The following is a 27,031-nucleotide window of genomic DNA, read 5'->3' on the forward strand; positions in this document are numbered from 1 at the left end:
ACCTGATGTCACCTCCTGTTTATCACTCAGTGGGAAAATGGCACTAGGAAAAGCATTGTTACTCAATCTACTGTGCTGGCTTCATGCACTTAACTTTCCATGCACATGTATCTTGCATATGTGTTTGATAGTCACCATTTGTTTTGTACCAAATTCTTAAGAGATACCTACCTCTCATATAACAGCTGAAATAAAGACAGCAGGACTCAAACATTTAGTGCTTTTTTTTTTTCTCTTGTAGCTGTAATAGGAAACCGAAACTGCAATAAATATGCAAAGGCTCTCTCTTAAGAAACCTGCACCTACCCCACCTTCAACTTCATGGAAGCAAACTCTGGATTACCCCTTTCTGGAGATGCATAAGGACAAACTTGAACAATATATATATATATATATATATATATATATATTCAGTTCTATTCTATATTTGGTCAAATTTTGCATTCTACATTACAATTGCAATGACTATTTATACAAAAGCGCAGAACAGCAGCTGCTAATTGTCCAGCCATTGAATCATGCCTCAGCTGTTAAGCTGTGGTAAGTGTATTCTATGTACACTCCACATACTGTTGTGCTAGAGAAAAATTAGATATGCTGGGACATTGTATGGAACTCCTTGCGTCAGTGAAAAGGCTCATTATATTCATTTTGGATAATGCCTCCCTCTTTGACATTAAGAACAAACAGGCAAGATTTTTCTGTGCAGTGGAGAAGCTGTATTACTGAAACAGCAGTCCTTTGAGAATTGGTAAGGTCCACGTGACCCTGGTTACCCTGACAGATTCAGTTCAGGTGTTGCTTCATCTTCTCCAATTATAATTTATGACCCAAGGCAACAATCCATCAAACCAGATAATGTTACTTGGAGCTTAAAATGGCAGAGGAGGGTAGGCATTTCCTACCACCAGTGAACAGGAAAGCTCTATCATTACTGAATGTTATCACAGCAGCAGCAGAAAGCTTATTCCAATAAAAAAAGATGTATGTTACAGGAAACATTCAAAAACTGCAGTCTTTGATGTGAGGGTTGGGGACCCCTGTCACAGAACATAGCAATGAGTCTCAAGTCATTGCAAGTGCCATCCTGACTGCACTGAAACCAACAGCAAAACTCCCACTAATTTCAGCAAGCTGAAAATTTCCTTTGGATTCAGGTTATGGCTGAATCACCACCTTATTAGTGATCAGCAGGTGATGTCTCCGCTCTGTGCAATAATGCTCAGCTGTAAAACAGAAACTGTGGGAGTTATCCCCATCAGCAAGAGATAACAATGCAAGTCTTAATATGAACGCTCACACAGCACACAACCACTCTGAGACTAGAGGTGTCAGAGAAACAGGGGCAGTCAGGGAGCCATCATTTGCCTTCTGTTTGCCAGGAAATAATTTTATCTGGCAATTTGTTATGGTGAGAAGCATCAGGGAATAAAAATCCCCCCATTGCAGCAAACACTGCTAGACAGTCACACTGAAGTCATAGTCCTGTAATGAAAAGCCAGTACTGAGGTTAGAAGGCCATGAGCAAGAAATCTTCAGTGCTTGTTGAGGGTGAGGAAGTCATTCTGAGTGATTATTTCCCTACAAGATGTGAACAGCAATATGAAATAAGGGTACAAAAAACAGAAGCCAGGGACAATCAAATTTGCAACCCTCCCCCAGACCATTGCCATCATATTAGTATAAATCTTCCATTGGGAAAAAAAAAAATGTACAGAACTACAAGAGCAAATCTATCTTTTTATTAAAATCATTTTTAGTACATTTTAAGCAAGAAAATATAATGCTTCATTGTATTTAGCTGAAGGATTCATTGCTTCTCTTCCTTGAGCTCCATCCAGTTGAAATTAGCTACTGTAGATTTAGGGAGATTGGCAGCATCCCAAATGCAGGGGTATAATACCTTCTTAAAGCAGAAATAATCGTTTCATATACAGCCCACTCCCTGCTTCCAAGTGACTCTGCCCGGCTTCTGGGTAGGTGTGACAGTTATGCATAAGGCACATTATTCATGGATGGACACTGGATGCTTCCCCCCCCCCCCGATTTTCATTGTTTTGCTGACTGCTGGTGGAAAAAAACTGACTTTCAGCTTTCCCCTGCTTGGAAGGCAGGTTTCTAATCCTCTGTTTTGTAAAATCCTGAGCCTAGGGCTCAAAACCAACAAACAAACCCAGAAAGCAAACCCTTCCTCCCTTCAGTTACACCGATGTAAAAAAAAAAAAACCTCACACTTTTGAAGAAGACTTCGCTCAATCACTGTGTATTTGTGGTTTTCAGTATTTTGTATTGCTCCCTGAATCTGCATGGTGAGTGCCCATACGTGTAGCCTCTGTCAAGAACCTGTTAGGTGTCAGAGGGAATGTGCAATGATGCTGAAGTGCCTGATTTGCCCAGCAGGCACTCAGCCAGCAAAATGACCAGGGTGCAGAGCAGTCACCAGTGCAGAGAGGGAGCAACAAATGGCTGAGGAAAGGAAAAGTCTAATCCAGCACCAGGGAAATGAGAGGCAGCACTCCCCTTCCTCTGTGCCCATCTCTCACTTGCCTCCCTCTGCACACGCAGAGTTACTGACAGTGAGAGCAGTATCCCCATATCTCAAACCCCACATCATCTTCTTGAAATAAAAAACCCACTGCCACCATTTTCCCACTAAATGAGCTCTATTTTTTTGCATCCTTTTTGATCCATTTGTCCTTTCATAACCAGTCAAGTTTTCCCCAACGTGGCTCAGCCCATGCGTAGTGGGATGTTGGTGGTGGCCACCAGGAGAGACATCGGTTTACCCCAGGCAGCTCCTCTCCTCCAGCACCTCCAGTTTGATGCCAGAACACTTCATGGCTGCCAGCATGCAATAACCAACTGTCCTCCTTCTCCCTGTTGACTCCATTTGGATGCAGTGAAGCCGTCTGTCTTCTCTGGGACACTGGTAAGGCATCAGGCAGGAGCACTGGGTCTGCGTCGCTGGGAATGAATGTGTTGGAGATTTAGCTGCAAGAATCATAACTAAAAACATTTTGTAGTGTGACAACATTTCAAAAACAAACAGGGAAAAATGCTATTGCAGATTGTTGATACCTTAGTTGGAGGGCCTATAGTGCATGCACTAGGTGATAGGGTATTAGGAGTAGAGACAAAAGAAGTTTTAAATACCAGGTTTTGCAGCAGTGGCCTATACAGGAGCAGAAATGAACTATCTAACTATTTTTATCCACTGGTTTTCCCTGACCTTTCTTCTAAACAAAAAGATATTAAGTTGACTTTCTGTTCCCAATTATCTTTGCACACAATGTTGCTGTGAAATGGAGTCTTAAGGTCCGTATTGTGTCAGCTCCTATTTCATTACAGCTCCCTTTATGAATGTTAAGCTACCTGCTGCTGGCCTGTGGTAAACTCAGTCCTGCCGGTTATTTCATTACCCATTTCTGATCTAATCAGATTCTGACTCTTTATATTCTTTCCCAGAAATTCCCTAGGCAGAAACCAACTTTCTGCCTTTCCTCTCTGAAAACATATGAAAAACATGCATTTCCCTCAGTTTAGCTGCTTTCATATGGTACCACAGTATTTTCTGCCTCTATGTTGATACTAACTACTCATTCTCAGGAACCCCAAAACTTCCTTTTGCTAAATGTTTGTGCATATTCATGGGAAAGAAGACTTTTGTGAAGACAGTGAGGAGGAGAGTCCAATTCAAACCTCTTGAGTACCCCAATGAAAACTTATTTAATGTATTTTTTCTCCTGGTACTCTTGCTCACCATCATTTTTGCTTGCTGAACTGGGCTTCTCTGTGAGTCTTTGAAAAAAAAACAAACAAAAAAACCTGAGGTAATGCCACAGGATCCAGCCTTAAGCCAATTTCACAGTGGGAACAGATCTAGACTTCTTACAGGCTCTGGAAGAAGTAAGCCCAATGCTTTTTTAAATTATAGCCACCTACCCAAGAGCCCAATGTGTCTGGAGGCTCCACCACACTGTGCCCCTTGAGTGGCATGCCTGGTCCTGACCCCTGCCTCAGCCCCACAAGGAGCAATACTTTGTGTAGTACCTTTAAGCCACCTACTTCAAATCCCGTGCTGCATAAATCATTTTGCAAAATGGGGTTTTAAGATTGCTTCCCACCGCTGTTGCTTGTTTTTTCATGAGCAGCCAAGGTGTGATAGGGATCATGTTTGTCTCTGGAAGCAAGTGGAGGAATGAGCGTGGCTGCCACTCAGACTTTTCCTGGCAAGTGTGTGATATGCGTGGAGCCAGCCAGCACCTCAGACATTTACAGGAAAACCCACTGCTCTTATCACCCGGTTACAAAGTAAATAGCCAAGTTGCACAACAGTGTTTATAAAATAATCCTCTTAGGGGTTTCACTAAACAGCTTAGCTAGTTCATTAAAACTCCTAATAAACACAGCTTTCATGTATGGGTATTCGTAATTTTTAGCATTAAAAACCCATTAAGCCTGATGGCCCCTGTCTTGCTAAGTAGTTTTATGATTTAATTTTATAATTTAATTATATGGTATAGAGGGTGTGGCTCAGGTTTACTCCTGAAGCACAAGCTGATGATTTTAGTAGCCTCACAGGGAATAGGTGATAAAATTGCTGATTACATCTCTGTGATTGCAGATTAAGTTCCCTTAATCTTCAAGTTCCTTTTGTCCCTTACTGATAGGAAGTGGCAACACTACACCACTTGTGCCTAAGGCAAAAGGCACATACCTGAGTGTAACACACGTTAGCAGGGACATGGGACTGACCACACTTCCACACTCCTCTCACCATAAATTGCTGAAATAGACCGCAATGCCTGTAAATTCTGTTCTTAGAGCAGCGAAGGAGCCAGCATGTTTTATTTTCAGTGCCTGAGAGCTGGGATAAATGCCATCATTCAGAAGCCATACCTGGACAGTACTCCCAGTCATAGCAGGTGTCATAGCCGCAGGGCACTTTCTTCATGCTGTTTGTGGAGAGCTTTGCCCTTTCAATAGCCCAGTGTATGTTGGTATTACCGAGGCAAGGGCCAGCATGCAAGAAATGAAATGACTGCTCTCCAAGGCACATTTCAGCTGAATATTGGCAGCTGGACTTCGTCATGTTCTGTTCAGAAACAGCATGTAGTACACAGATGTCTTCTGAGTAGTGGCTACCCCAAGGAAAAAGAAAAATTATTTTAGTAGGCTATGGACCAAGTCCATGCTTCTAAATACTCCACCAGCATAAGATGAAACACAGAAAAGACATGGCCAGGCTGGATATCTGTCTAAAGACCTAAGGCTGTCCTAGCTACTGCAGTAACTGGACCTTGGGAAGCCCCTGATACAGGACAGTGCTGCAAGCTGAGGAAGTTTTGGTCCCATCCAAGAGATAGGAAGTGAAAGACATTCCTGCGCAAGAAAACAGGAGATGCTGTTGCCTCCTCAAGGCACAGGATACTTGCACAGACCCTATGTTCTCAGCCTTATAGTAGCCCAGCTCATATTCAATACATGCTCTTCTTTCCATCTCCAGCCCCACATGACCTCCACTCTGGCCAGCCATTTACTAAAAATCCTCCAGGATAATCCTCTATTAACTTAAAGGCTCAAAGGTCTGTGCAGATTGTGTTCTGTGAGAGACAGTAAATCCAAGTCTTATGTGTTTTATATGATTTTGAAGTCTGAAATGTGCAATGTATTTTGCAGCATGTCCACCTGAAAAATGTGAATTTAAAGCACAAGGAGTAAGACCCATTATAGGGAGGTGATGACAGTGCCTAGGAAATTGGAGGAAAAAAAGGAAGAAAAGAAAGAGTGGGGATTTCCAGTAGCAGGTGACAGTGGCAGCAGAGTAGAAGGACAGACCATGGTGTGCCATTTGGTTAATGTCATTGTTCATTTATTTCATAAACCTATAAAGAAGGCTGTAATTTGAATATAGAGGCATAACTGGCTAGTATCTGAACAGAGACCAGTAAACTTGAGTTTGCTGTTACCTTTTGCTAGTTTTTGTTTTGTGCTCACAATGGACTCTCTGACTGTCACTGGGGAAACAGTAACTTTTATATTTCTAATGAAAGCACTTAACTTACCCACAGTCCTCTTCTGGAGACATACAAACACATTCAGATCCAACCTGTTTTTGACCTGGATCGCAAAACCCTCTAATCTTAGTTTGTTCATCTGAAACAAGGGAGAGTTCTTGTAACTAGCAACAAAGTGAAACAAAGCTCTTTGCAAGAATCACTGCAAAAACTTGTACAAGAAGTTTCAACAGAATGAATTCTCCTACTTCACTTTCACAAAGCCATGTTAATACAGCTGGTTTTTTTCCCCAATAACAGTGTCAGCATCTCAGCTCCACGATTAAAGTGTACAATACATTGCAACCAAGAATTTTGAAAAAAATAAAAGCAAAATTAATGAACAGTTGCTATACATCTAAAAAAACAGTCAGTTGCTTCCTAGTTCTAGCTAGCTATAATACACCATTATGTGGATACCAGCACTATAGGAACAGTAATGCATTTGCAGAGATACTAACCTTTTTCACAGGTAATATGTCTCAAAACAGGTGGGATCCACGACAGGTCTTTTCCACAAGTGTACTGTTGTTGACCAGTGACTATAAACCCAGCCTGGCAGCTTAGCCTCATGGTTTCACCAATGTCATAGTGTTGCTTAAATGGGGAAATTGTGACACTGTCAGATATCGGTGGCCTGAGGCATACTGCGGCTGTAATAAACAAGAAAAAAATATCTTGTTTTCATGGTGTAGGGATATTTACAGCAAGTCATAATGCCTCAGTTGAAGAGCCATGAAGGCACTCACAATAACACTTAACAGCTGACTGACATTCCAAACTAATATTTATCATAATTAAGTCTAGAAATTTTCAGTGCACTGTCATGTCAATGTATTTTGTAAAAATACTTTTCAGTCAATTACTGAATAATTACAATGAACTTCTAATGTATGCCAGTAAGAGTAATTTAATTTTAAAGTTTGTTAAAAATAAGGCTGACATTTACAGTGTATTTTAATCTTTCTTTTATAAATTAAGTTCTAAACAAAATAATTAAAATGAATGGCATTAGAAAACTCAAAAGTATATTCAGGGAAATTATTTTGATAAAATGAACACTAAATAATCAAATTACATTGAGTTCCAGCAAGCTGTTGGAATCTTTTCATTTAACAAGATCAGCTCAGTTCTGATCCATAACTGTTGACTGGACTGTAAATACTTCAAGGCATTGATTTATTGTGGGGATTTTCAAGGCAGTGTAAGGGTGACTTAGAAACATCATCCATTTAATATAAAAAGTGGTAGTAAGATTCCTCCAAGAACACTTTCTTCAGCATAACTGTCAAACTTAAAGATTATCTATGGAAGTCTGGAAACAAGAGATGAGTCCTCGCAAAGATACTTAAAGCTAGATGAGAGAAGGACCTTGCAACATCTGAGTGTTTTCTGAAGCAGTTAACATTGCAATATTCTTACAAGGGACATAACAGCAACACTTTTGAAAGAGGAATGATGTAGTGACTCAGCAGGCTTTTGCCAAGTCTAGTGTGAATGATTAAAATACCTTCTTAAAACGCTACCTCTTCGGATATCATTACAGATTCTTTTGTTAAAACAAATTTTGTGTATTTTTCTTCCACCTGTTTTGTTGCAGGGCCAAATTACTTTTCTATTTCTTACGTTGGCATTCAACTACTTGTTGTGTCCAGGTTTGATCAGGCAGACACCGAAGGAACTGATAGCCACTGAGGACATGACCACTCACACAGGCTATTTCAGCTTCTTCCCCGACATCATACTGGTTCTTTTCATTCTGCCAGAACAAACAAACAAAGTAAAAAGCCTACAGTAATTAAAAATAAAAAATAAAAATCTGCAGTAATAAAAATAGACATTAACAAAAGAAACAATGACAAAAGCCTGATATTATGCAATTGAAATAAGTGCTTGCTTTTCCCTCTCTCAAACAGGAGTCATCCATTCACCTAAAGAACGTTTGTCTGGCTACACTAATTAATGCCATGGTTACAAAAGAAGTATTCATAGACCACTGTTTGAAACTGATTTCGCCTTGCGTTTGGTTCAGTTGATGGTGGACCCTGGTGAACTGCAGTCCCACAACACACCATGTACACAACATGCTCACTAGCACACTATGTAGCTTGGGTATTGGCCATTCCCAGCAAAGAAACTATAAAACTATATATTAAACAAAACAAAACAAAACAAAACAAAATAAAAACTATAATAAATAAAATAAAGTAAAATAAATAAAATAAAAACTATAAAATTTGACAGCACTGCAACTACTGCATTTTCCTTCCATCTTTCATTCTTACCCTTATAAATCCATTTTCTGGTGCGTCTGGCCTGGAGCATCCAGACTCAGGTTCACCAGTTATGATATCCTCTTCTCTTCTTGCCTCATCATCATTAATACAGGGAGCCCCTCTGAAAAGTAAAAAATTGCTGTTAAGGATACATTTTAAGCAGTCACCAAGAAGCAATGGCAGAATGTCAGAAGCTTTGGACAGGAATGCTCAGAGTATTTCCCCTGTAAAAACAACAACTACAAAGCAGATAGCATGGTCATAACCCAGCTGCTGCTATCAGACAATGGTTAAAGGAGGCTGGTTTCTATCAGTGTGGAGCTGTAAAGCTTGGTGTCTGAGATGAGTAAAAAAGAATCACACGGTCCATTGCTTTTCATCCTCTCCTGTCTGCTCCAGAACCTCCTCTGTAGTCAGCAAGAATGATGAAAAAACGTGAAAAACCTGACTCATTTTCTCATTCTGCTTTTTTTTTCCAAGTAGAGAAGATGAACCTGTATAAAGTCTTGTTCTTGAAGAGGTAAGAAATTCAGCAACTTTTGGGGCTAGTTATGATTTCAAGTAGAGAACTTGCAAAACTGGTACATCAGACACAATCAAAGCAGGAATATGAAAAGTTTGGTAGTTTCAGTGGAATTCTCTGAGGCATTGAGCTCAGACCTAAACTTCTAAGAGAAGAGGATGTGGTATTAAAAAAAAAAAAAAAAAAGAAACTGCAAACTCCTGTGAGTGGAAGTAGATGAATTCTCCATGACTTTGGACAGGAAGTCATACAAAACAGCTTAAGAGAGCTACAGTCATACTTTAGTATGTAATTCATCAGCCATTTTCTATGAATAAATGATTAATATATCCAAACTTGAAGCAAATTGCAATGATTTTCAGACATTTCCTTTTCTCAGCTCCTTCCACAGATGTTCAGACAGATCTGCCTGTCTCCTTTCTCCTTAGTAGTCACAAAGCTGCCCTGGAGGGCTCTGTAACTCTGCCTCATGACTACGGAGATCTTTTGATCTACCATCTCCTTACTTGTCCATGAACACAGAGACATGACAGTCCTCCTCTTCTTCCTGTTCACCCTTGCAGGGCTTTCCACCGTTCATCGGGGACGGGTTATTACACTCCCGGGTCCTTCTTCTCTTGAAGGAAGTGTCACATGGGCTCCATTCAGACCAGCAACTCCAGCGGCCATCTACAGCAACTGCAAGAAATAAAAGAAAATCCCGTCTTTTGAGAAATCTGTATCATACTTCTTAGGTCACATATGAGAGGGTAAATTCATGACAGCCATTTCCAGAGGATTCAGCCAAATTCCAGGTGTTTCATAAGAGCCTAAAACACACCTTCCCTTTCAGTTTTGTGTGCAAATCACATTTAAACCCAGAAGCAGCTTGTTTTCTACTTCTATTGCACACAGAGATGTTTGAATTTTAATGGTACCAACTACCATTTTAGATAACTCGTGAAATGATGAGCTATCAAATTAGATATGAGTTCTAACACCAAGTCTAAACCCCAAGTCTACCTCCCACACAAGCTAAATTTAAACACTACTGTCTTTTTTTACCCACCAGGGTATTTCGTCTGTGCCATCATGAAGGATTATATAAGGACTTTTATTTACATGTCATTTCATTTCTGCATAATATATATTATCTACATTCATATCTATAGCTGCATACCTTAAATTGTTCTTTTCTTTCTGAGGTCTATAGTTGCCTGAATCACTTTTCCTTCTGCCCTCTTTTGGTTCTGTATTACAATAATAATAATAACAGTAACAATAGTAGTAATAATATACTGAAAGTCTCTTCTCTTTTCTATATGTATGTCATTAGTGTCAAAATCATTCAAAAACTGCTTTTGTGTGAAATTGTTCTTTATTATTTTTGAGAATAATGATTATGATCCCTATCCTTAGGACATTTTAAACTGATTTTTTCCTCCGACACTGTAATAAAAAATTCTTATATCCATCAGCTATTTTGTCTTAAGCATAATAGGCTATAGGAAAACTAAGGAATGAGTTTATTAATGTGTGCATCAATTATATTTGATCTCATTTTCATTCTTATTGCTAAACAACTAATTTCCTACTATCTTATTAATGTAGCTAAGGAATATTTTACCATGTCTTGTAATTTCTTCCATGAGCCGTGCCTATTCATTACGATTAATTTTTTTTTTCTAATTTAATTCTCCCTTTATTTTTATACTTTCTGATCATCACCATAGGACAAGAAATGCCATGGATTTAGTAAGGGAAGGTTATATCAGATTTATCTTTGACAAAATTGCCAGGGGATTTTCAGGTAAAAGGTATGATGGGAATTTATGATATCATGTGTGTTTTGGAAAAATATGATAAGGATATAAAAAGTTAACATCAAGGACCTGTCCCAGAGTGCAGCTGTGACCAGCTCTCCCCCACCTGGCTGATGCTTCCCTGGCCAAAGACTTCCCGGTGTTTTAGAGGGAAAATGAACAAACCAATGCTTATCCTAATAGCTTGCTAAACTCCAGCTGTCTTCTGTGTGTGCTATCCAACAGATAACATCATTGCGGTTTTAGGTTGTGCATGCCCCGCCTACAGAGTCTGAGCACTGTGAAAAGAGCAGCCCAGAGAGGAGCAGGACAGGCTGTTTTAGGGCTAATCTTTCAGCATTTCTGCAATGGTCTCAGCTCTGTTGGCAAGAGCTTCTCAGTTATTCTAAATTCAGGACTACCTAACATTGTATCAAGAAAAACAATTTTGATAGGTACTGGAAACATGTTTTGGAAATAACATGGGAGAGAAAGATTCAGGTATTAGACAGCTAATTGCATGAAACATTTATATGCTACATTTATTAATTTGTGCATCAATAGATGCACTTATTATTTTGCAAGTAATTGCATGTGTAAATTTATAAACACATTTCTAAAATCATTCAGGTTTTGATCACCTCCCTGGTCCTGCTGGCCGCACTATTCCTGACCCAAGCCAGGATGCCGTTGGCCTTCTTGGCCACCTGGGCACACTGCTGGCTCATGTTCAGGTGAGCATCGACCAACACCCCCAGAGCCTTTTCCTCTGCACAGCTTTCCAGCCACTCTGCCCCAAGCCTGTAGTGCTGCATGGGGTTGTGGCCAAAGTTCAGGACCTGGCACTTAGCCATGTTGAACCTCATCCCACTGGCCTCTGCCCATCGACCCAACCTGTCCAGGTCCCTCTGCAGGGCCTTCCTTTCCTTCAGTAGATCGACACTTCCACCCAGCTTGGAGTTGTCTGCAAACTTACTGAGGGTACACTCAATTCCCTCACCCAAATCATCAATAAGGGTATTAAGGAGGATGGGCCCCAACACTGGCCCCTGGAGAACACCACTGGTGACTGGTTGCCAGCTGGATTTCACTCCATTCACCACCTCTCTCTGGGCCTGGCCAGACACGTATCATGACAGTATCACTCCACACACCTGAATCATAACCCGGAGCACGGATCTCACAGTTCTTGCCGTAGGTGCCAGCCTGGCACACACAGAGGCACTCCGTCCCAGAAAGCATGGGCTTGCCATTGTTGGGGCATGGGGCACACTGGCACGGGTCAAACCTGGCTGCGTATTCCCACAGGGCTCTCCTGAGGTTGCGACGCCTGGTCACGGCACACGGCACATTCTTCACCAGGTCCACAATGGATGACACCTGTAAAACAGCTATCCAGTTAGCACTTACCTTCAGTTTAGCTATGTGCCATACCTTGTATTCTATACATGACAAAGGAAAGCACACACTGTTTTTTATATCATGCTCAGGTGTGTGTGCACATATAATTTATGTCACACACACCACCATCCTGATTTAAAAGACAGGAAACATCTGCATAGCTCTATGTAAAATCAATGTTTTTCTTACCCTTCTCTTACCTCAAAGTCAATCACTATGGGATTGTCCTTTGTTGATTCCAGCCATGTTGTGAAGACTGGATGCCCTGGAAAAGATCCCTTTTTCTCCCAGGCCAGAGCTGCAGCGAATTCTGACCTGCCACCTTTGACCAGAGAGATGGACTGTTCAGCTGACTCCAGAATGGAACCTGAAAGGAGATTTCAGCACAGAACTGTGAGAAAAAGGCCTTCAGAGACAGTGGATGTAACATCAACATTACAACAAAAAATGTTAGAAAGGATAGAAAGGAATATACTATCTTTAATTTTATAAAGTTATCCTTGGAAGAAAGGAGTCTAAGCTCAGCAAAACAATCCTTATTCTGTTCAGTGGTGTGTCATAGTTTGCCAAAGAAGGATGTGCAAGACTCTCACCACAGAGATATAACTATACAGAAGACTTGTGGAAATTGCATGGGATACAGAAGGCTCCTCTAGGCAGGCTCTTTAGTCCCAGAAGTAAATGCCTGAGTAACTGGACTTGATCATAGAAAGAGCGTAAAAGCAGTGGAGGTGAGGAAATCCCTGTTTTTAGTGATGCAGAACGTGACTCTTGCCATTTTTGCAGAAATTATACCAGCTGTCTGCAGTTTGAGACACATTGTTGGGGGCTTTCTGCACCTAGATGTCTGCCTGGCATGAGGAAGGTGGGAGGGAAAGGTCAGGGAGCATTATTACTGCCCAACTCTCTCAGCAGCCCTGAGCAACCCCTAGAGAGGATCAGGGACTAGGCTGCGATCACGTTTCTAGTTGTGCCCATTTCCCACTTTGGCACGCCTGGCTCTGGGGCCATGGGGGATGTTTGTCAGATCCATGACTGCTGGGAAGAGCCAGTGACACTGGATCTCAAGTGACAGTGCTCCAGAGCAGAGGATGAGCACTCCTACATCATAATTTCTTTTGCTAGCAAATAGATGTTTCTGATGCTTGCTTCAGGGAAACAGTGAAATGCTGGTTTCTCTGACCGTGGTAGAAGAGCATTGCTAATTCAAAGCTGGGAGGTCACCTGGGGTGCCTTGTTGAGGGGGGTGGTATCTCTCAGGGTAACTAACAGGATAACAGCCCTGTTATCAGCAGTCACCTTCATGTTTCACAGTCATCTTGTTTGTGACGCATCTGGTATTGACTTTCTTCCTCTTTACGAAGAGCACACGCCACGATGTTTCTGTTCGGATACAGTCCATTGATTCATCCTCAGTCAGACCTAGAAATACCAGAGCAGCAGCTGCATCACCCTGTGTTACATGACCACATCATGCCCTAAGGCTCCTACATCAAGGTGAGCCACCACAGGTCTCCCTGCTCACTGGTTTCTTTCTGACTTCTGTTCTTCACTCAAGCTCCTCAGCCACCACTGATCCCACTGCAGTGGCTTTTCTGCTCCTCATCTCCCTAGTCCCATCAGGCTCTGACCATGCTCACCCTCTTCCAAAGTCCTCCTCCCATTCCTGTCCGGGTATTTCTCCCATGTCACCTCTTCTGTGGTATCTGACATTCCTTCCTGCTACTGGTACACCGTGGAACAATCCTTTGTTGTTCACAGCCCAATCACACTCTCCCAAGGTGCTGCTTTGCAGAAGTCAGAGGTGGTGGGAACAACAAACCTTTCTCTGAGGTTATGGCAAAAGGCTGTACCTGTTCCTGCAGGACTTTGGGCATAGGGCACTAATCGGTCTAGAAGGAGACACCACTGCTGCAGGTACCCACTTCCTAGGTGCAAACAGCATTATACTGATTCATACCACATCGTTCAGGTATCCTCCCATATCCATAGAATTTACAGTGATGGTGTTAAGTTTCACAGCTTTTAACCTTAGATTTCCACTTCTATAGTGTTCTTTTTTCATTTTGGCATGGGAACAGTTTCAGACTCATTTTTAATCAATATCAATAATTTTACTGACTGCAGCTCAGAAGATAGTACTTATACCTCTTGGACCTCTGTCCCATACTGGGGTATGTTGGAATACCTCTTCCTAGTGTCACAGGACCTTGATCCGAAGGTCTTAAGAGGTGTCCCTGAGCACAGTGATGTTTACCAAGTAAGGAAAAACTTGAACTTTTCAAAATAAAACATGGAATATGATATTTTTCTTGCTTTGTATTTGGGCAGTGTGGATAATTCCTGTGTCTGTGAAAGCCCAAAGGATTTTTGTTGAGTTTACTATGTGGTGTAAGCCCTGAAACCAAGCAGTGATAAGAAAAACTGGTAAACATATCATGATATTTTTTCTTTGAGGATTACACACCTGAGTTCTTCAATTCATCTGAACTGTACTGGTAAAGAATGTCATAGGAACCACCCATCTTCCCAGCGGTGTAGTAATGAGTGCCAAAGTCATCAAATATTCTGCTGTATAAAGCATAGTTGTACTCCAGGGGCAGGTGGTTAAGTGCTTTTAGAAAGACATCTGAAAGCTGCAGATCTGACTCTTTCATTGTGAAGCTTGCAACAGAGATGACTTTATGGACTCTAACAAAGTTGGAATTCTAGAAATTAAAAAAAAAAAAAAAAAAGAGAGAGTCTTAATAGGTAGTTAACTGCAGAAAGTAGAGTGGCCAAGAGTATGTCCTGAACTACACTGAAAGAATTATTTCATCCTGTCTGTTGTGCTGCTTTAACCATGAGTAAATGAACGCAAGCTAGCCATTGAGTTCCCAAGAGCCCTGTGAAGTTCTTGAAGACAACGCTCATTACTACTTTACGGTGTGGGAGTATATTGGATTCCAACATAAGAATTCCTAAGCACTAGAAGACATAACCTTCCAACATAAGAATTCTTAAGGACTAGAAAAACAGAAAGTAAAATGATTCCTGCTATAACAAATACACCTGAAATTGGTAAGACACCCATAAAGCTAGGAGGAAAGGCTGCAGCTCATAAACATCTGTGGGCTGTTTGAAACTAATCCTGAGTGGGTATTTTGTGTAGTGCCTCACTGTCATGAAGTCTCAGACACTATTTATCAGTCTGCTAAAACTACAACCACAGGAATAAAGATCTCGTTCAGTTTAAGTGTCAGGCTGTTAACAGGCAAGGGCTGGAGAGTGATATGAGAAGAAAAAAAGCAAAAGCAAAAGTTCAGAAACTGGAAATGTCACCTCTTACGTTGAGCAATCTCATGTTTAGAGACAGTTAATTCCTTTTTTTTTTTTTTTTCCAATGCTAAAAGTTGTCAATGTGGGAGTTTAACTAAAAAGAGAGGAGAGAAGTAGAATACTCAATGAAGAAATTTATAAAGTAGCAAAGAGGACCAATAAAAAAAAAAAAAAGCTGAAGCAAAGAGATCAAGAGCAAAAGGAGTGATGGGAAACTGGAGCAAATGAGTAACATGCAGATAGAAAAAAATCATTATAAAAAAAAGATACATGGGTTCTTCTGCTGAATTTTGCTGTGGATACATTGTTTCTGCTCCCCTTCAGTCTTCAAACTGGCTTGGCTTAGAAGACACAAGGTAGCATCTAGATAGGGACTTTCTCCAGGCAGGACTCATCAACAAAACACCAGCTGGATCTCAGCTCTCAGCTGTGCACAGCTCTGCACTGTTCATTTCAGTGCTTTCATTTGCACACTGGAAGATAAGCTAAGGGTGCTCAGCTTTTTGCTGCAGTGAGAATAAGAATGGAAGAAATAGGGTATGTAACAGTCCCCAGGCTGTACTCAGCTCCTAAAATACCTTGTGGTAACACCATTTATAGAAAAAGGACTTCCTTTGGGTTCTGATCCTGATTTTTCAGCCATGGTGGCTAGCATTTCAATTATGATGAACAAAATTACAGGCCACTTTGGCAAATAATGATTCTAAATGCCCAGTTGGATAAAATGCTTCTGCATACCAAATAAGAATTTTTGCTTGACATACATCTCGTATTTATATTTTCTGCTACTAAAACTACCTTAAGCGCATTTCTTACTAGCAATTTACCTTATCCCATGATTTCTGTATTAAACCCTTGAGACTTGAACAAACTTGGAAGCTCTTACTTACAGAAGAAATTCAGGAAACTGGATTCCAATGTCTTCAGTTATTTCTGGGCACACATCTAAACATACTGGTAGCCCCTGGTGTCTGTGGCTATCTTGACCCATTAATACCAGCTATTAATACGAACTATAGCGCTGTAGATCAGAGCTGATCATTCCCAGAGATGGTCAGCCAAAAAAACTGATCTAAATCAAGTGTAAACACTCAGATAGTTCATTTATTCTATAAAAACTACTCCAATGACAAAAAAAAAAAAAAAAAAAAAAGCAGCCAAACACAAGCTGAGATGGGCTGGTGTTGAAATCAGTAGTTTTAATTAACTGGAAAATTTCTAACAAAGTAGAGTTTCACCAGAATATACTGGCTAATTAAGTGATGTTTAATTCCAAGTATTGTAAGCACAGTTGCCACGGAATTATGCCTGTCCATGCCTGACATCCCCAAGGATGGGGAAGACTTCACAGCTTTCAGCCCTCAGTTTTTGAATTGTGGTTCAAGCCATCCAACTCAATTAACTGCAGCCAAGAATACTAGGAACTTGAGCTAAGAGTCTGGGCACAAAGCCTGGTTCAAGGCCCATGGTGACTTTGACTGACTGCAGTGCACATGCTATCAGGCAGGTGCTGATGTGCCAGTTTCTGAGCTCTCTCCCCAGTCTCGAAGCAACATGGAGTTCAACAAATTAGACAGCATAGGAATTTGGTAACAAAAAAGTGAAGAAAATAATGTATAAAAATAACAGCATGCAGCAGGAAGGGCAAGATTAATAAAGTGGTTCATAGTGAAGCATGTAACATAATATTCCAGCCTCACTGTAAGGGTCTTTCTGTACAGTAGGAAGTAGAGGAGTGAGAACTGGTCACCTGGGCTCCCTCCACAGCTCCATTAAGACGCTGTTCAGTGAACACACATTCATGTAGAAATCCACCGAGTTTCTCTTCATTGATACAAAAGGAGGGAAACTATCTGAGATGCAGATCTCTGTAGAACTGCTGTTGTCTACAGATATGCAAGACGGACCACCCTAGATGGTTACCTTAACATAAGCAGAAGACCTCAGAGAGATCACAGCAAAGTGGCATACTAGAGGAACTATAAAGGTCAGCTTAGCAAAAGAATTATGGCGAACAAATATAAATTTTAAAGCACTGTTTTTGTATTTCATCCATTCTAACATGGAAAAATTTAAGACCTTTCAAGTCACTTGGGCTTGAGACCCTGGGATGCTCATGTGAAGACCATATGCACACGGTTTAAAATATAGGTCTGAATTTGACTCCCAAAGCCCAAGTTCTCACTCCTTTTAAGTGGTTTATTTAATCTATTTAAGTGAACAATGTAAATTTATAAATTGGTCTCATATACATATAGATATCTACTGGTATATACACCTATAAATAAACTGTATACAGACAGGTACAGGTAAAAACAGAGGTAAAAACATACTGTACCCTGTATAATACAGTAGAGAACATGAGGAGTACCCAAGATAAAACTCTTGCCATGGACATACTAAGGTGGGATTTTAACCTGCTATGTCTAGAGCCAACAGCTCTAAGCTATCAGATATTTCATGTGGGTCTCTGAAATTGCATGGCAATAATCAAAACCAACGTAAGTCCAAGAAACCTTCCTCATGAAAGTTTTATTGAAATGAACATCTGATAATTTCTGAACTCATCTAGTTCTGATGGGTTCTTCAATAAGAAGACACTACTCTACCAAAATAAACTTACCAGTTCTACAAAAGACCAGCTTGATCTGTATATAGGTATCTACGGGGGAATGAAAGCAAACAGGTTTCCAGTAGCCAGAACTTTAGTACAGATGAATTCAAACTAGAAATAATGAACTTTTTAAGCAGTCAGGTTTACTAATTAGGACAAGTTAGCAAGGTTCACAATAAAGTTTCTATCACAGGAAGAAAATTTAGACTCGTATTTTTGTAAAAGATGCATTCTAATTTTATTACAACTCTTGGGTTTCAACAGACCTTAATTGTGGTCTGTTCTATGGCCTCTGCCTGGCAGAATTGTAAACAAAGTAATACTTGACCCTTTACTGACATTAAACTCTAGAAGTACGTGCATCTAATATGCCACAGTGTTCCTCTGCATTAAAGGGGCAGAATTTTATGGGAGAGGGTTGTCTATTCTTAGAAACTTTTATCTTGGTATGTTATTTCTGAGACTATTTTTTGTCATATTTTGTTTTCTGACCTTCCTTATGTTTTATTCTAGCAGTTTTGTAAAATGTAATGCCAGTGCCTTGATAATGGACAGTGACCTTTGGTAGCTCAGTTCTCCAAAACACGCAGGTGGAAACCCAAAGAAAGGAAAAAAATGAAGGCAACATTCAATTACCTTTTCTTGTGAGGCTTTTATGGCTTTCTTGAAGGAGGAAGATGATGTGACTTGAACCCGTTTCTTTCTTGAGAATAGTATTGGAATGCTAAATCTTTTTTGAGCACCATGAGAGAATGAACTACTTTGCTGATCACCATCACTCAGGTGAGTTAAATCTCTGTAGAAATGTGATTTTACATCATCCTCTTCATTTGTTACCTGGAGATTCAGTAAAGCAAACTGGATTTGCCCAAATAACAACTTGAAACAAACCAACCTACTAAACAATGAATTCTTGACATTTTCTGGAAGAAACATGCCTGATGTTTTTTAGACTTGCCAATAAACTAAAAGCTGTCCTTAAAGGAAAAAAAAAAAAAGTTGAGTTAATAGGTGAGATACTTAAAGGATAAGTAGATTTATGAATAGGTACATTTTATGGGGAAAAAAAAAATGGTAAGTGTGGATCACTTTCTTTCAAAAGATTTTTCACAAAATTCCCCAGCTTCCCTGATCTGAACCTTAGGAATAATTTTCAACAAATATTTCATCACACTTTTCAAAGACTCTCAGAGCTACACATTACATTGATACTAGGAGTAAGTCCCATTCCCATGGCTTTTATATTGTACAGCACAAAGAACTTGGTGCGTTTTTTTCCTTTCTTCTTCATTGCCTACTAGATGAATGAAAACAGTTAATCCCAGGGGGAGTTCTAGAGCATACCTGCAGTGTGAGCACCCATATTGCATGATGAACTAGGGGTAGGGGAAGGTGAACAGGGGATGAACCTGCCTGATAAACTTGGTAAGTCTCAGTGGTAATGTTGTGCAAAGCAGTATCACGAAGATGACTTCAGCATCAGTTCAAAAGTAACTAATTTCCCAAAACTTGGGCAAATCCCTCCCAAGATTTGTGGGTGTTAGAAAGATTAAATTTTTCCCTTTTAGTCTCACCTAATAGGGCTGCAAAGGACCCTGAGCACTGATGTCCATCCCCCTGATCCAGTTCTGTTCTTCAAGAAGTCACATGCTTTTGCATGAAAGTGCAACGGAGTTGAAAACCTGATCCAGTGACCTTTCTATACCAAAGACTAGTCTAAATGTTCAAAAATAGAGGTGCAAACCTAGTGAGAGTCACAAACACTGAACATTTTTGCTGATGGACATTAATAACAACATAAACCACACAACTTTGAGGAGATGTGGGCCAATGTACAAGGTCTGGCTGCAGCGGACTTCAGTTTGCCTACAGCAGCCTGTACAGTGCTGTGCTCTGCACCTGTAGCTAGAACAGCACTGGTATCACACCAGTGTTGTGTCTATTGCTGAGAAGACCCTCCCCAAAACCCCAGAGCCAGCAGGCTGGGGTTGGGCAGGAGGTGGGGAGGGGACATCACCAGGACAGATGACCTGAACCGACCAAGGGATATTCCATAGTGTGTGATGGCACACTCAGCAATAAAAGCTGTAGAAAAATCAATAAAAGCTGGGAAAGGAGAAGGAGAAGAGTGGGCTCTCATCAAAAAAGCATCTGTCCTCCTGAACAACCGTTATGTGTATTGAAGCCCTGCTTCCCAGTACGACTGAACATCAAATAGTTGTTTTCTCTCTCTTTGCTTCCACATAGACTTTTCTTCTTTTTTTTTTCTTTCTCTCTCTCTCTTTTTTTTTTTCCCCTCTTCCTTTTCACTTTATTTAAATTATCCTTATCTCAACCCATGAGTTTTTTTTTTTTCCATCATATTTTCAGCCTTCCCCTCACCCCTTCTTTTGAGAAGGACGAGTAAGGGAGTCATGTGGTAAAGTCTAATTGGACATCCGTGTGAAACAACCACAGCAAAACAAGACTTGCTTTCCTGACTGAATATTTCTGCATGTAGTAATTTTTCATCATCACTGAACAAAACAGAAGAATAGCCAAACTCATTAAATTTTCCACTGAAGAAAATGAATAAAAAGGATTTCCTTTGTTAAATTGCTTCTTTTAAAGTAATTCTAAAATCTGAGAGCACTTGTGACAAAAATTAGCAGTTCAGATTTTCACACATTACTTGAGCCTTTTTTCGTATCCTGCATCTCTTCCTTCTCAACGCAGTAGCTACTTGCTTCAGAGAGCCTGTCATATGTATGCAGCCAGATGTTGTGCACTAACCACATTATTCACATTATTTTCTAAATATGCGTGTCTAAAAATCTAAAATATATTATCTAAAAATCAGATTCAGGGATTTTGGAAAAAATATAAGCCAGCACCTTTTTGTCCTTGGCTTTTCCTGCAAAACCCCTTCCCAGACCATGTGTTTCTTGTCTTTCTGCCTGCCAAATTCTGTATCTGCCTCCTGTTCTCACTGCTTGTTGGAAGGGTTGGAAGGGCAACAGGCAGGATGGAGGGGCTGAAACAGCTCAAGGAGGAGCTTGTCCTAAGGCTGCAGATGACTGAAAGGGAAGCTGCAGCTGGGACAGCTGTTGGTACAAGAAGGACACAGCAGTGATGCTGAAATGAGCTTTGGACTTGATCAGACCTCTGACTGGGTTATGTCGGGGTTGGGATCAAGACCCTTGGTATCAAGTCACAACAGAGGCATGGCCATGAGAAGCAGGAGAGAAGCTTAAATCCATCACGTTGACTCAAATATATGGCGCAGTTGGTAAAAGCAGACCAGAAAGGCACAAGTAAGCCACCCAACACCATTCAATTCATCCCATTTCCACACATCACCATAAACATGTTCAGGCCTTACCACATTGAAAAATCTTGCCTTAAAACATGCAGTACTTCTTAAGACTTCAGAACTTAACTTGGACTACAATTATGACACGGGTTTTTCAGCTAGTATTTGCTGCTAGAGAGTACCTGAAAGCTGACATCCTTCAGGTTTGCAGGAATACGATATAATATCCTTGTCTCGTTACGCTTCACAGTTCTGCATTCTCCTCCATTGAATGAATTGCCAAGGACTTCCCCTCGGCTCTCTCCTGACAAAATGTGAAATCTGAAAAACAAAAACAAAACAAAAAACCAACAATTAAACAATGTCAGGAAGACATAAACTTGGATTCTTCATTGGAATACAGCTATGTTGAAGATACTGTATGTTTGAATAAGAGGATGTGAGTGTAAAGGCAATGTCACTGTTTTGAAAGAAATTTATCTACATGAATTTCTAATTCACACTGATTTAACCTGAAAAAAACACACATTCAGGCTACAGTAGCAATTATGTTTTATACTTTCCAGTAGTGCCTAACCTTCCAGATAACACCAATGTCAGTGTAAGACTTCCCTAGACAATTGCTCTTGCTCAAGTAAAGAGGTCAAAAATGGCCTAGAAAAATGAACAAGCAGTTCTGCTTCAAGTGATGCTTCCAGAGTGCACTAAGTTCATTCAAAACCAGAAGACCTGGGACATGGTCCATGGCATCCCTGCCCATGGCAGGGGGTTGGAAATAGATGATCTTTAAGGTCCCTTCCAACCGTTCTGTGATTCTATGTTTAAGTGTCCAACTGCTTTTTTTAGTAGGCTGGAAGATGTTATGGTTAGTGTTGTGAGAGGTGTGTCACGCACAGTCACACATCTGTAGAGGAACATCCACATTTCTGAAGTTCTTTGGCATAACTGAGCTGGAATTTGCCAACATGTGATGTTCTGGTGCTGTGAGGGCAGGCAAGGTGCCTCAGACAGCAACATTCTCTGATGGCTCCTCAGCAGCAGTGCAGAATAGGACTGACAAATGCAGCGGACAAGTCCTAGCCTAACAGTTTGGTTGCATTCTTGTAATCTCTTGCTAGTTTTAATTTGAGACATTATGTGTTTGGAGATACTCTCACATGCAAATTTGGGTATTATCTAGTTTATGTAAATCACTCAGCAACAATTTCATGTTTATGAAAAGCAAAGCTGGCTTACCCATTGCCTATTAACTGCACACTGGGGATGCTTTCAAACCTTCTGCCACACACTGTCTTTTTCCTCCCACAATTTCTTTCATCAGAGTTGTCCCCACAGTCATTTTCTCCATTGCATTCCAGTTTTTTTGCAATGCAGCGACCTGCATCAGAGAAAAAGCAGCAGCAATAATCCTTATGCAAAGATTCATTGCATCTGAATGCAAAGAAAGGCAGTTTCTTTCCCTAGTAAAGGTGTAAACTTGCAGCAGAAACTAACAGCAAGGCAGTATAAAGTCTGGATTACTCTTATAAATGTAGTAGTTTCTATTCTGCCAGTTTGACTTGCTTTGAAGCCGCAACAACTTAAGTTAAGTTTTAGCAAAAGGATATGAGGATAAAGTTATAGAACCTAGTCAGGTATACTTAAACTGAAGCAAGCAAGAAACACCAACAAAATGTTTTGCAGTTTCAATAGAAATAGTGCAATTTTGGGTTCAGACAAACTGTATGGATATGTTTGTGTAGGAAAAAAATGTGCAAAAAAAAAATCTCATTGGAACAGTGATACTTTCTAGCTGCCATGGTTTTGCTGACAACCCAAGCTAAAGATTGCACTACCCTGAATTATTCCCTTTAGCTACAGAAGAAATTGTAAACATAAGCTCCTACTAACATATGTAAATACGCTAGTAAAGATTTCTCCCTTTCCCTGGAATTTGTGCAGGGAATACATAAGGAAAATCATGACCTTTTTTTTTTTTCCTTTTTCCCCTCAAGCAGTGTTTATTTACTATTGAACAATGCAGCAGTTAAGCTGTGAAGCCATCATTACCACTTTCACACTGGAATTTATTCTTGCAGTTGACCTCCACTATGTTGCAGAGTTTGGCTGGAAAGCAGGGGCGGGAATCCACCAGTTGCTCGGAGCAGGCCTGACCCCCAAACTGAGATGGTCGCAAGAGTGTTCGAACACGAAACTGGATGGCAGAAGAAAAGAAAACTTTTTTGGAAGGCAGAAGAAATGAAATCTTTTTTGTTTTGTTTTGTTTTGTTGTTTTTTAAATTTTTGAGCTCCTTTGTAGCTGATTGGCCCCTCAGGCAGAGCCACATGCCTCTGTGATGCTGAAGCTTCATTGAAATCAGAGACCTGGAGAAATTCATTGGTCGATTTTTCCCTTACATCCTACCACATCCTCATCCCAGGTAAGGCAAGTAGGCACCTGAAATCCAAGAGCCTCAATGGCAGAGCACAAGTAATGAAACTTTTGACAACATGAGCTACACCGCAGCAGGAATCAAAAGTTCAATCCCAGCACATTCAGTCAAGGAGGTATGGTAGGAAGTGGGTGTGAACAGGCTAGTGGAGATTTTTTTCATGTTTTTATCATCTCTGTTGAAACAGAAATACCATGACAGTGGCATGTATCCCCATCCCAAAACTAGCTGGTTTGGCTCCCACTCATGGGACCTCTTGTCTGGGGTGAACTGGACAGGATAGAAACTGTTCTTGAGTTTCTATTGTTTCTATATGGGAGCAAAATCTCAAGGTCATTTGGTTTTCTGTCCCCAAATCAGAACCCCACTTGCAGAATAATGATGCTGAAGGCTGCTAGAAAAATAATGACAGATACGTTTTCCATTTCACTTCAATGGACCACTGGTGAAACTGATCTGCATCTGACTGAACTGTTGTTTCCCTAAAAAAGGGTAGGACTTTTTTCCCCATTTGATAACAGTTCCTTTTTTTTTTCCCATTTGATAACCAGACTTATCAGACATTTGATAACCAGACTTAACATCTACAGACTGTTTCTGTAGATGGACCCTGAAGTTAATCAATGCAGAATGACCTCCAAGAAACAGCAGTAACTCAGTGACTATGAATGGAGGGTGCATGGAGCAGCACTAGACCGTCTAAAAGCAACATAACCACTCCTTGCACTCCATTTGGGATCTATAGCACTCATTATATTCTTTGTGTGAGCTTTAACCTCTTCACCCCTCCCATTCACTGTGAGCCTGCTTACACTGGTCTTCATATTCATCTTGAGGTCACATTCTCTATTCTGATGGGTGTTTATATTTATAAAGATCAGAAGCAGTGATCTTTATAGTTTGGATGAAAAAAACAGATTGGCTCATAAAAGCACCTTTTTTTTAAAAAAAAAAAAAAAAGCAGCAAATACTTTGCATCAATATTTAAAGTTAATAAAAATGAACAATTCTTTCACATATGTGTAGGTAAGAAACTCAACAATTTAACAAGAGGATACTGATCACAAAAATCAGTTTGAATGAGAGCAATATCCGTTTTCAGTAATTGTGGTTTATTTGCTGTTTCCCACCATTTCTCCCCATTCTGCTCTCACTCTCCATCCTGACTGCAGGATGGGAACCCCACAGGGTGGTCCACATCTCACATTTAGAACTGCTTCTTCATGAACATCCAACACCATGTCTTTCTTGTCCTCCACTGACATCAAGGTACGTATATATATGTGTAAAGATATACTTATGATACCCTAACAGGCATTTTGCTATTGCTCTGCAGGTGTGGATTTCTGAAGCTGGGCAGGACCTTCAGAAGAGCTGTAGGCTATGTCTGCATGAACACTCAAAGCTACTCTTATGGTAAACCTCAAGGTCAGATCCACCAGCCACGTAACTACCCCAAACAAAATGTGCTCCACTCCCTATAACCTTATATTTGACAGGGCTTGGTTTCTTTAGGTCAAACCTACTTGAACCTGCCCTTTCATCCCTTCCCTCTCTGCCAGGGAAGACACACTTAACTCCTAATTCTACCATCAGGGAATAAACACAGGCCCAGGGAGCTGGTCACTGGAGTATGTTGTTCTACAGATATTAAGCACACCCCCCTGGGTTTTGTGTAGGCTATAAGGCTTGGAAAAATGGTACTCTGGATTTCTTGACAACAATCTCAGACAGATCCTGGCCATCGGTGTAAGATACAGCATTTCTAGCCAGTACTGGTTAGGATTTGCCAATTAACTCTTTTCATCTTTAGAACATATAAAATGCTATGCTATGTTAAAGATCCCATGACTTGGTCCTGCTTAAACAGACATGTAAACTTTATCTTAATTTATCCTTCATGTAGGAAACTTATCTTTAATAATGACAACGGCACTTTTGAAGGAATTTCACATAAATGGATTTACACTACTGAATTGCTCCTTTCTGTTTTGATCTACTTATTTTAACTTGTTCCCTCCAGCTCTTACTATTATAATTTGTAACCAATTACCCATATTAACTTAAACTGTCATTTTGCAGATCGAATTTCCTTGAAGTCGAATATCTGAAAGAAAGAAGGTTTTTAAGCATAATCTCTTGTAATTGGCCCACATAATGCATGGGGATAGAATGCATTCTACCTACTTGTTTTTTAATGCATGGGTCACATTCTGACCAAGGTCCAAAGTCTCCAAGCTGACAGTTGATAGGACATGTTTGCTGGTTACAAGCACGAGATTCCATCTTTGTGCACAACCGGTCACAGAAGTTTTGGTTATAATATTCATCCATTCTTATTTGCCTAAAAAATGTAATTGAAAGAGTTACTCCAGGAAGGAAACAGAATGTAGATGTTCTTGAACTGTGGATGAAGGCTGATAATGCTTTGAACCCAATAAAAACTTGAATGACAATAGGTAGTTGTGGAATGCTGATTGAAATAAAAAATTCAACAATGCCTTAAATTTGCAGAGCAGAAAACTTCAATTCATCCCATCAAGAGAACGGCAACAGAAAAAGCCAGGAATGAAAGAGGGGATTTCCAGCAAGTGTAGAGTATACCCCCGTACTGCATCTAGTTTGGTGCTGCTGAATATTTAGTCCAATTAACTGTCATTGCAAAATTGTTTGTACAAGGAGCAGCTTTCTGTAGGCTTGCCATGCTGGAGCTCTCTCCTCCCACAGCATTGCTCTGCACTGGACACCTGCCGTGTTTGTTCACAGGGGCTGGTTGCTCGATGCCCACTGCTGGCAAGGCCATTGTAGGACCTGGCTGATCTCACCTTACTATGTCTTGGCAGAAGTAGGTACATTTGGAGGCCCCATAGGATTCTACAGGCGGTTTTGTAATTTTCAAGTCTTGCAGTTAAAATCCACTAATCTGCTAAACATTTAGATAAAACAACTTTTCTTTCCCAATATATTATGGAAGCTGGAGCTTCAGACACAGTCCCTTCTCCCCCAAAGTGTTTTTTTTTTTTTTTTTTTTTTTTTTAAGACAAGAAGTAGAACCATAGAAGTAGTAAGACAATTTGGCCCTACCTGTGCCTTGTCTGTGTGCCATAATTGCAGGTTTTTGAACAGCTGGACCATGGCCCCCATGGGTAATGTTCACAGTAGCACCCTTGGCTGCTGCCAACCACCAGGCTCAGCAGGAACAGGTGCAATATCAAAGTCTTGTTCATTGTGGAGGTGTTCATCTACAGCACACGGACAGGTAACAAGAGCTCAGTAAACTGTAGCACTCACAGCTATGCCTGTATCTTAGTGACATGTCTCTTCTGACTTGCAGGGTA

At 40.5% G+C, this 27,031-nt stretch overlaps 1 protein-coding gene across 1 annotated transcript; it reads right to left on the reverse strand.

Moving 5' to 3' along the window:
• Window positions 1-2,782: 2,782 nt before the first annotated feature.
• Window positions 2,783-26,920, reverse strand: C6 (complement C6). Its single transcript, XM_035566139.1, has 17 exons — window positions 26,778-26,920; window positions 25,881-26,037; window positions 23,311-23,455; window positions 22,498-22,639; window positions 21,444-21,582; window positions 18,606-18,806; window positions 14,505-14,745; window positions 13,337-13,459; window positions 12,238-12,404; window positions 11,791-12,016; window positions 9,362-9,533; window positions 8,342-8,453; window positions 7,683-7,815; window positions 6,518-6,709; window positions 6,066-6,156; window positions 4,900-5,141; window positions 2,783-2,964 (listed from the first exon to the last, which is right to left on the reverse strand). The coding sequence occupies exons 1-17, from the start codon at window positions 26,918-26,920 to the stop codon at window positions 2,783-2,785; spliced, it is 2,808 nt and encodes a 935-aa protein (XP_035422032.1).
• Between the last annotated feature and the right edge of the window lie 111 nt (window positions 26,921-27,031).

Source organism: Cygnus atratus, chromosome Z, assembly GCF_013377495.2.
Source record: "Cygnus atratus isolate AKBS03 ecotype Queensland, Australia chromosome Z, CAtr_DNAZoo_HiC_assembly, whole genome shotgun sequence".
NCBI classification, from domain to species: domain Eukaryota; kingdom Metazoa; phylum Chordata; class Aves; order Anseriformes; family Anatidae; genus Cygnus; species Cygnus atratus.

What these genes read in the sequence shown, in the direction of transcription:
- C6 (XM_035566139.1), bottom strand. Translation starts at nt 26,920, where the DNA reads ATGAACAAGACTTTGATATTGCACCTGTTCCTGCTGAGCCTGGTGGTT. An exon ending in GGCACACAGACAAGGCACAG is followed by an intron (nt 26,038 to 26,777) that starts GTAGGGCCAAAT and finishes TACATTTTTTAG; the next exon opens with GCAAATAAGAATGGATGAAT. An exon ending in CAGAAAATGGATTTATAAGG is followed by an intron (nt 7,816 to 8,341) that starts GTAAGAATGAAA and finishes TTGTTCTGGCAG; the next exon opens with AATGAAAAGAACCAGTATGA.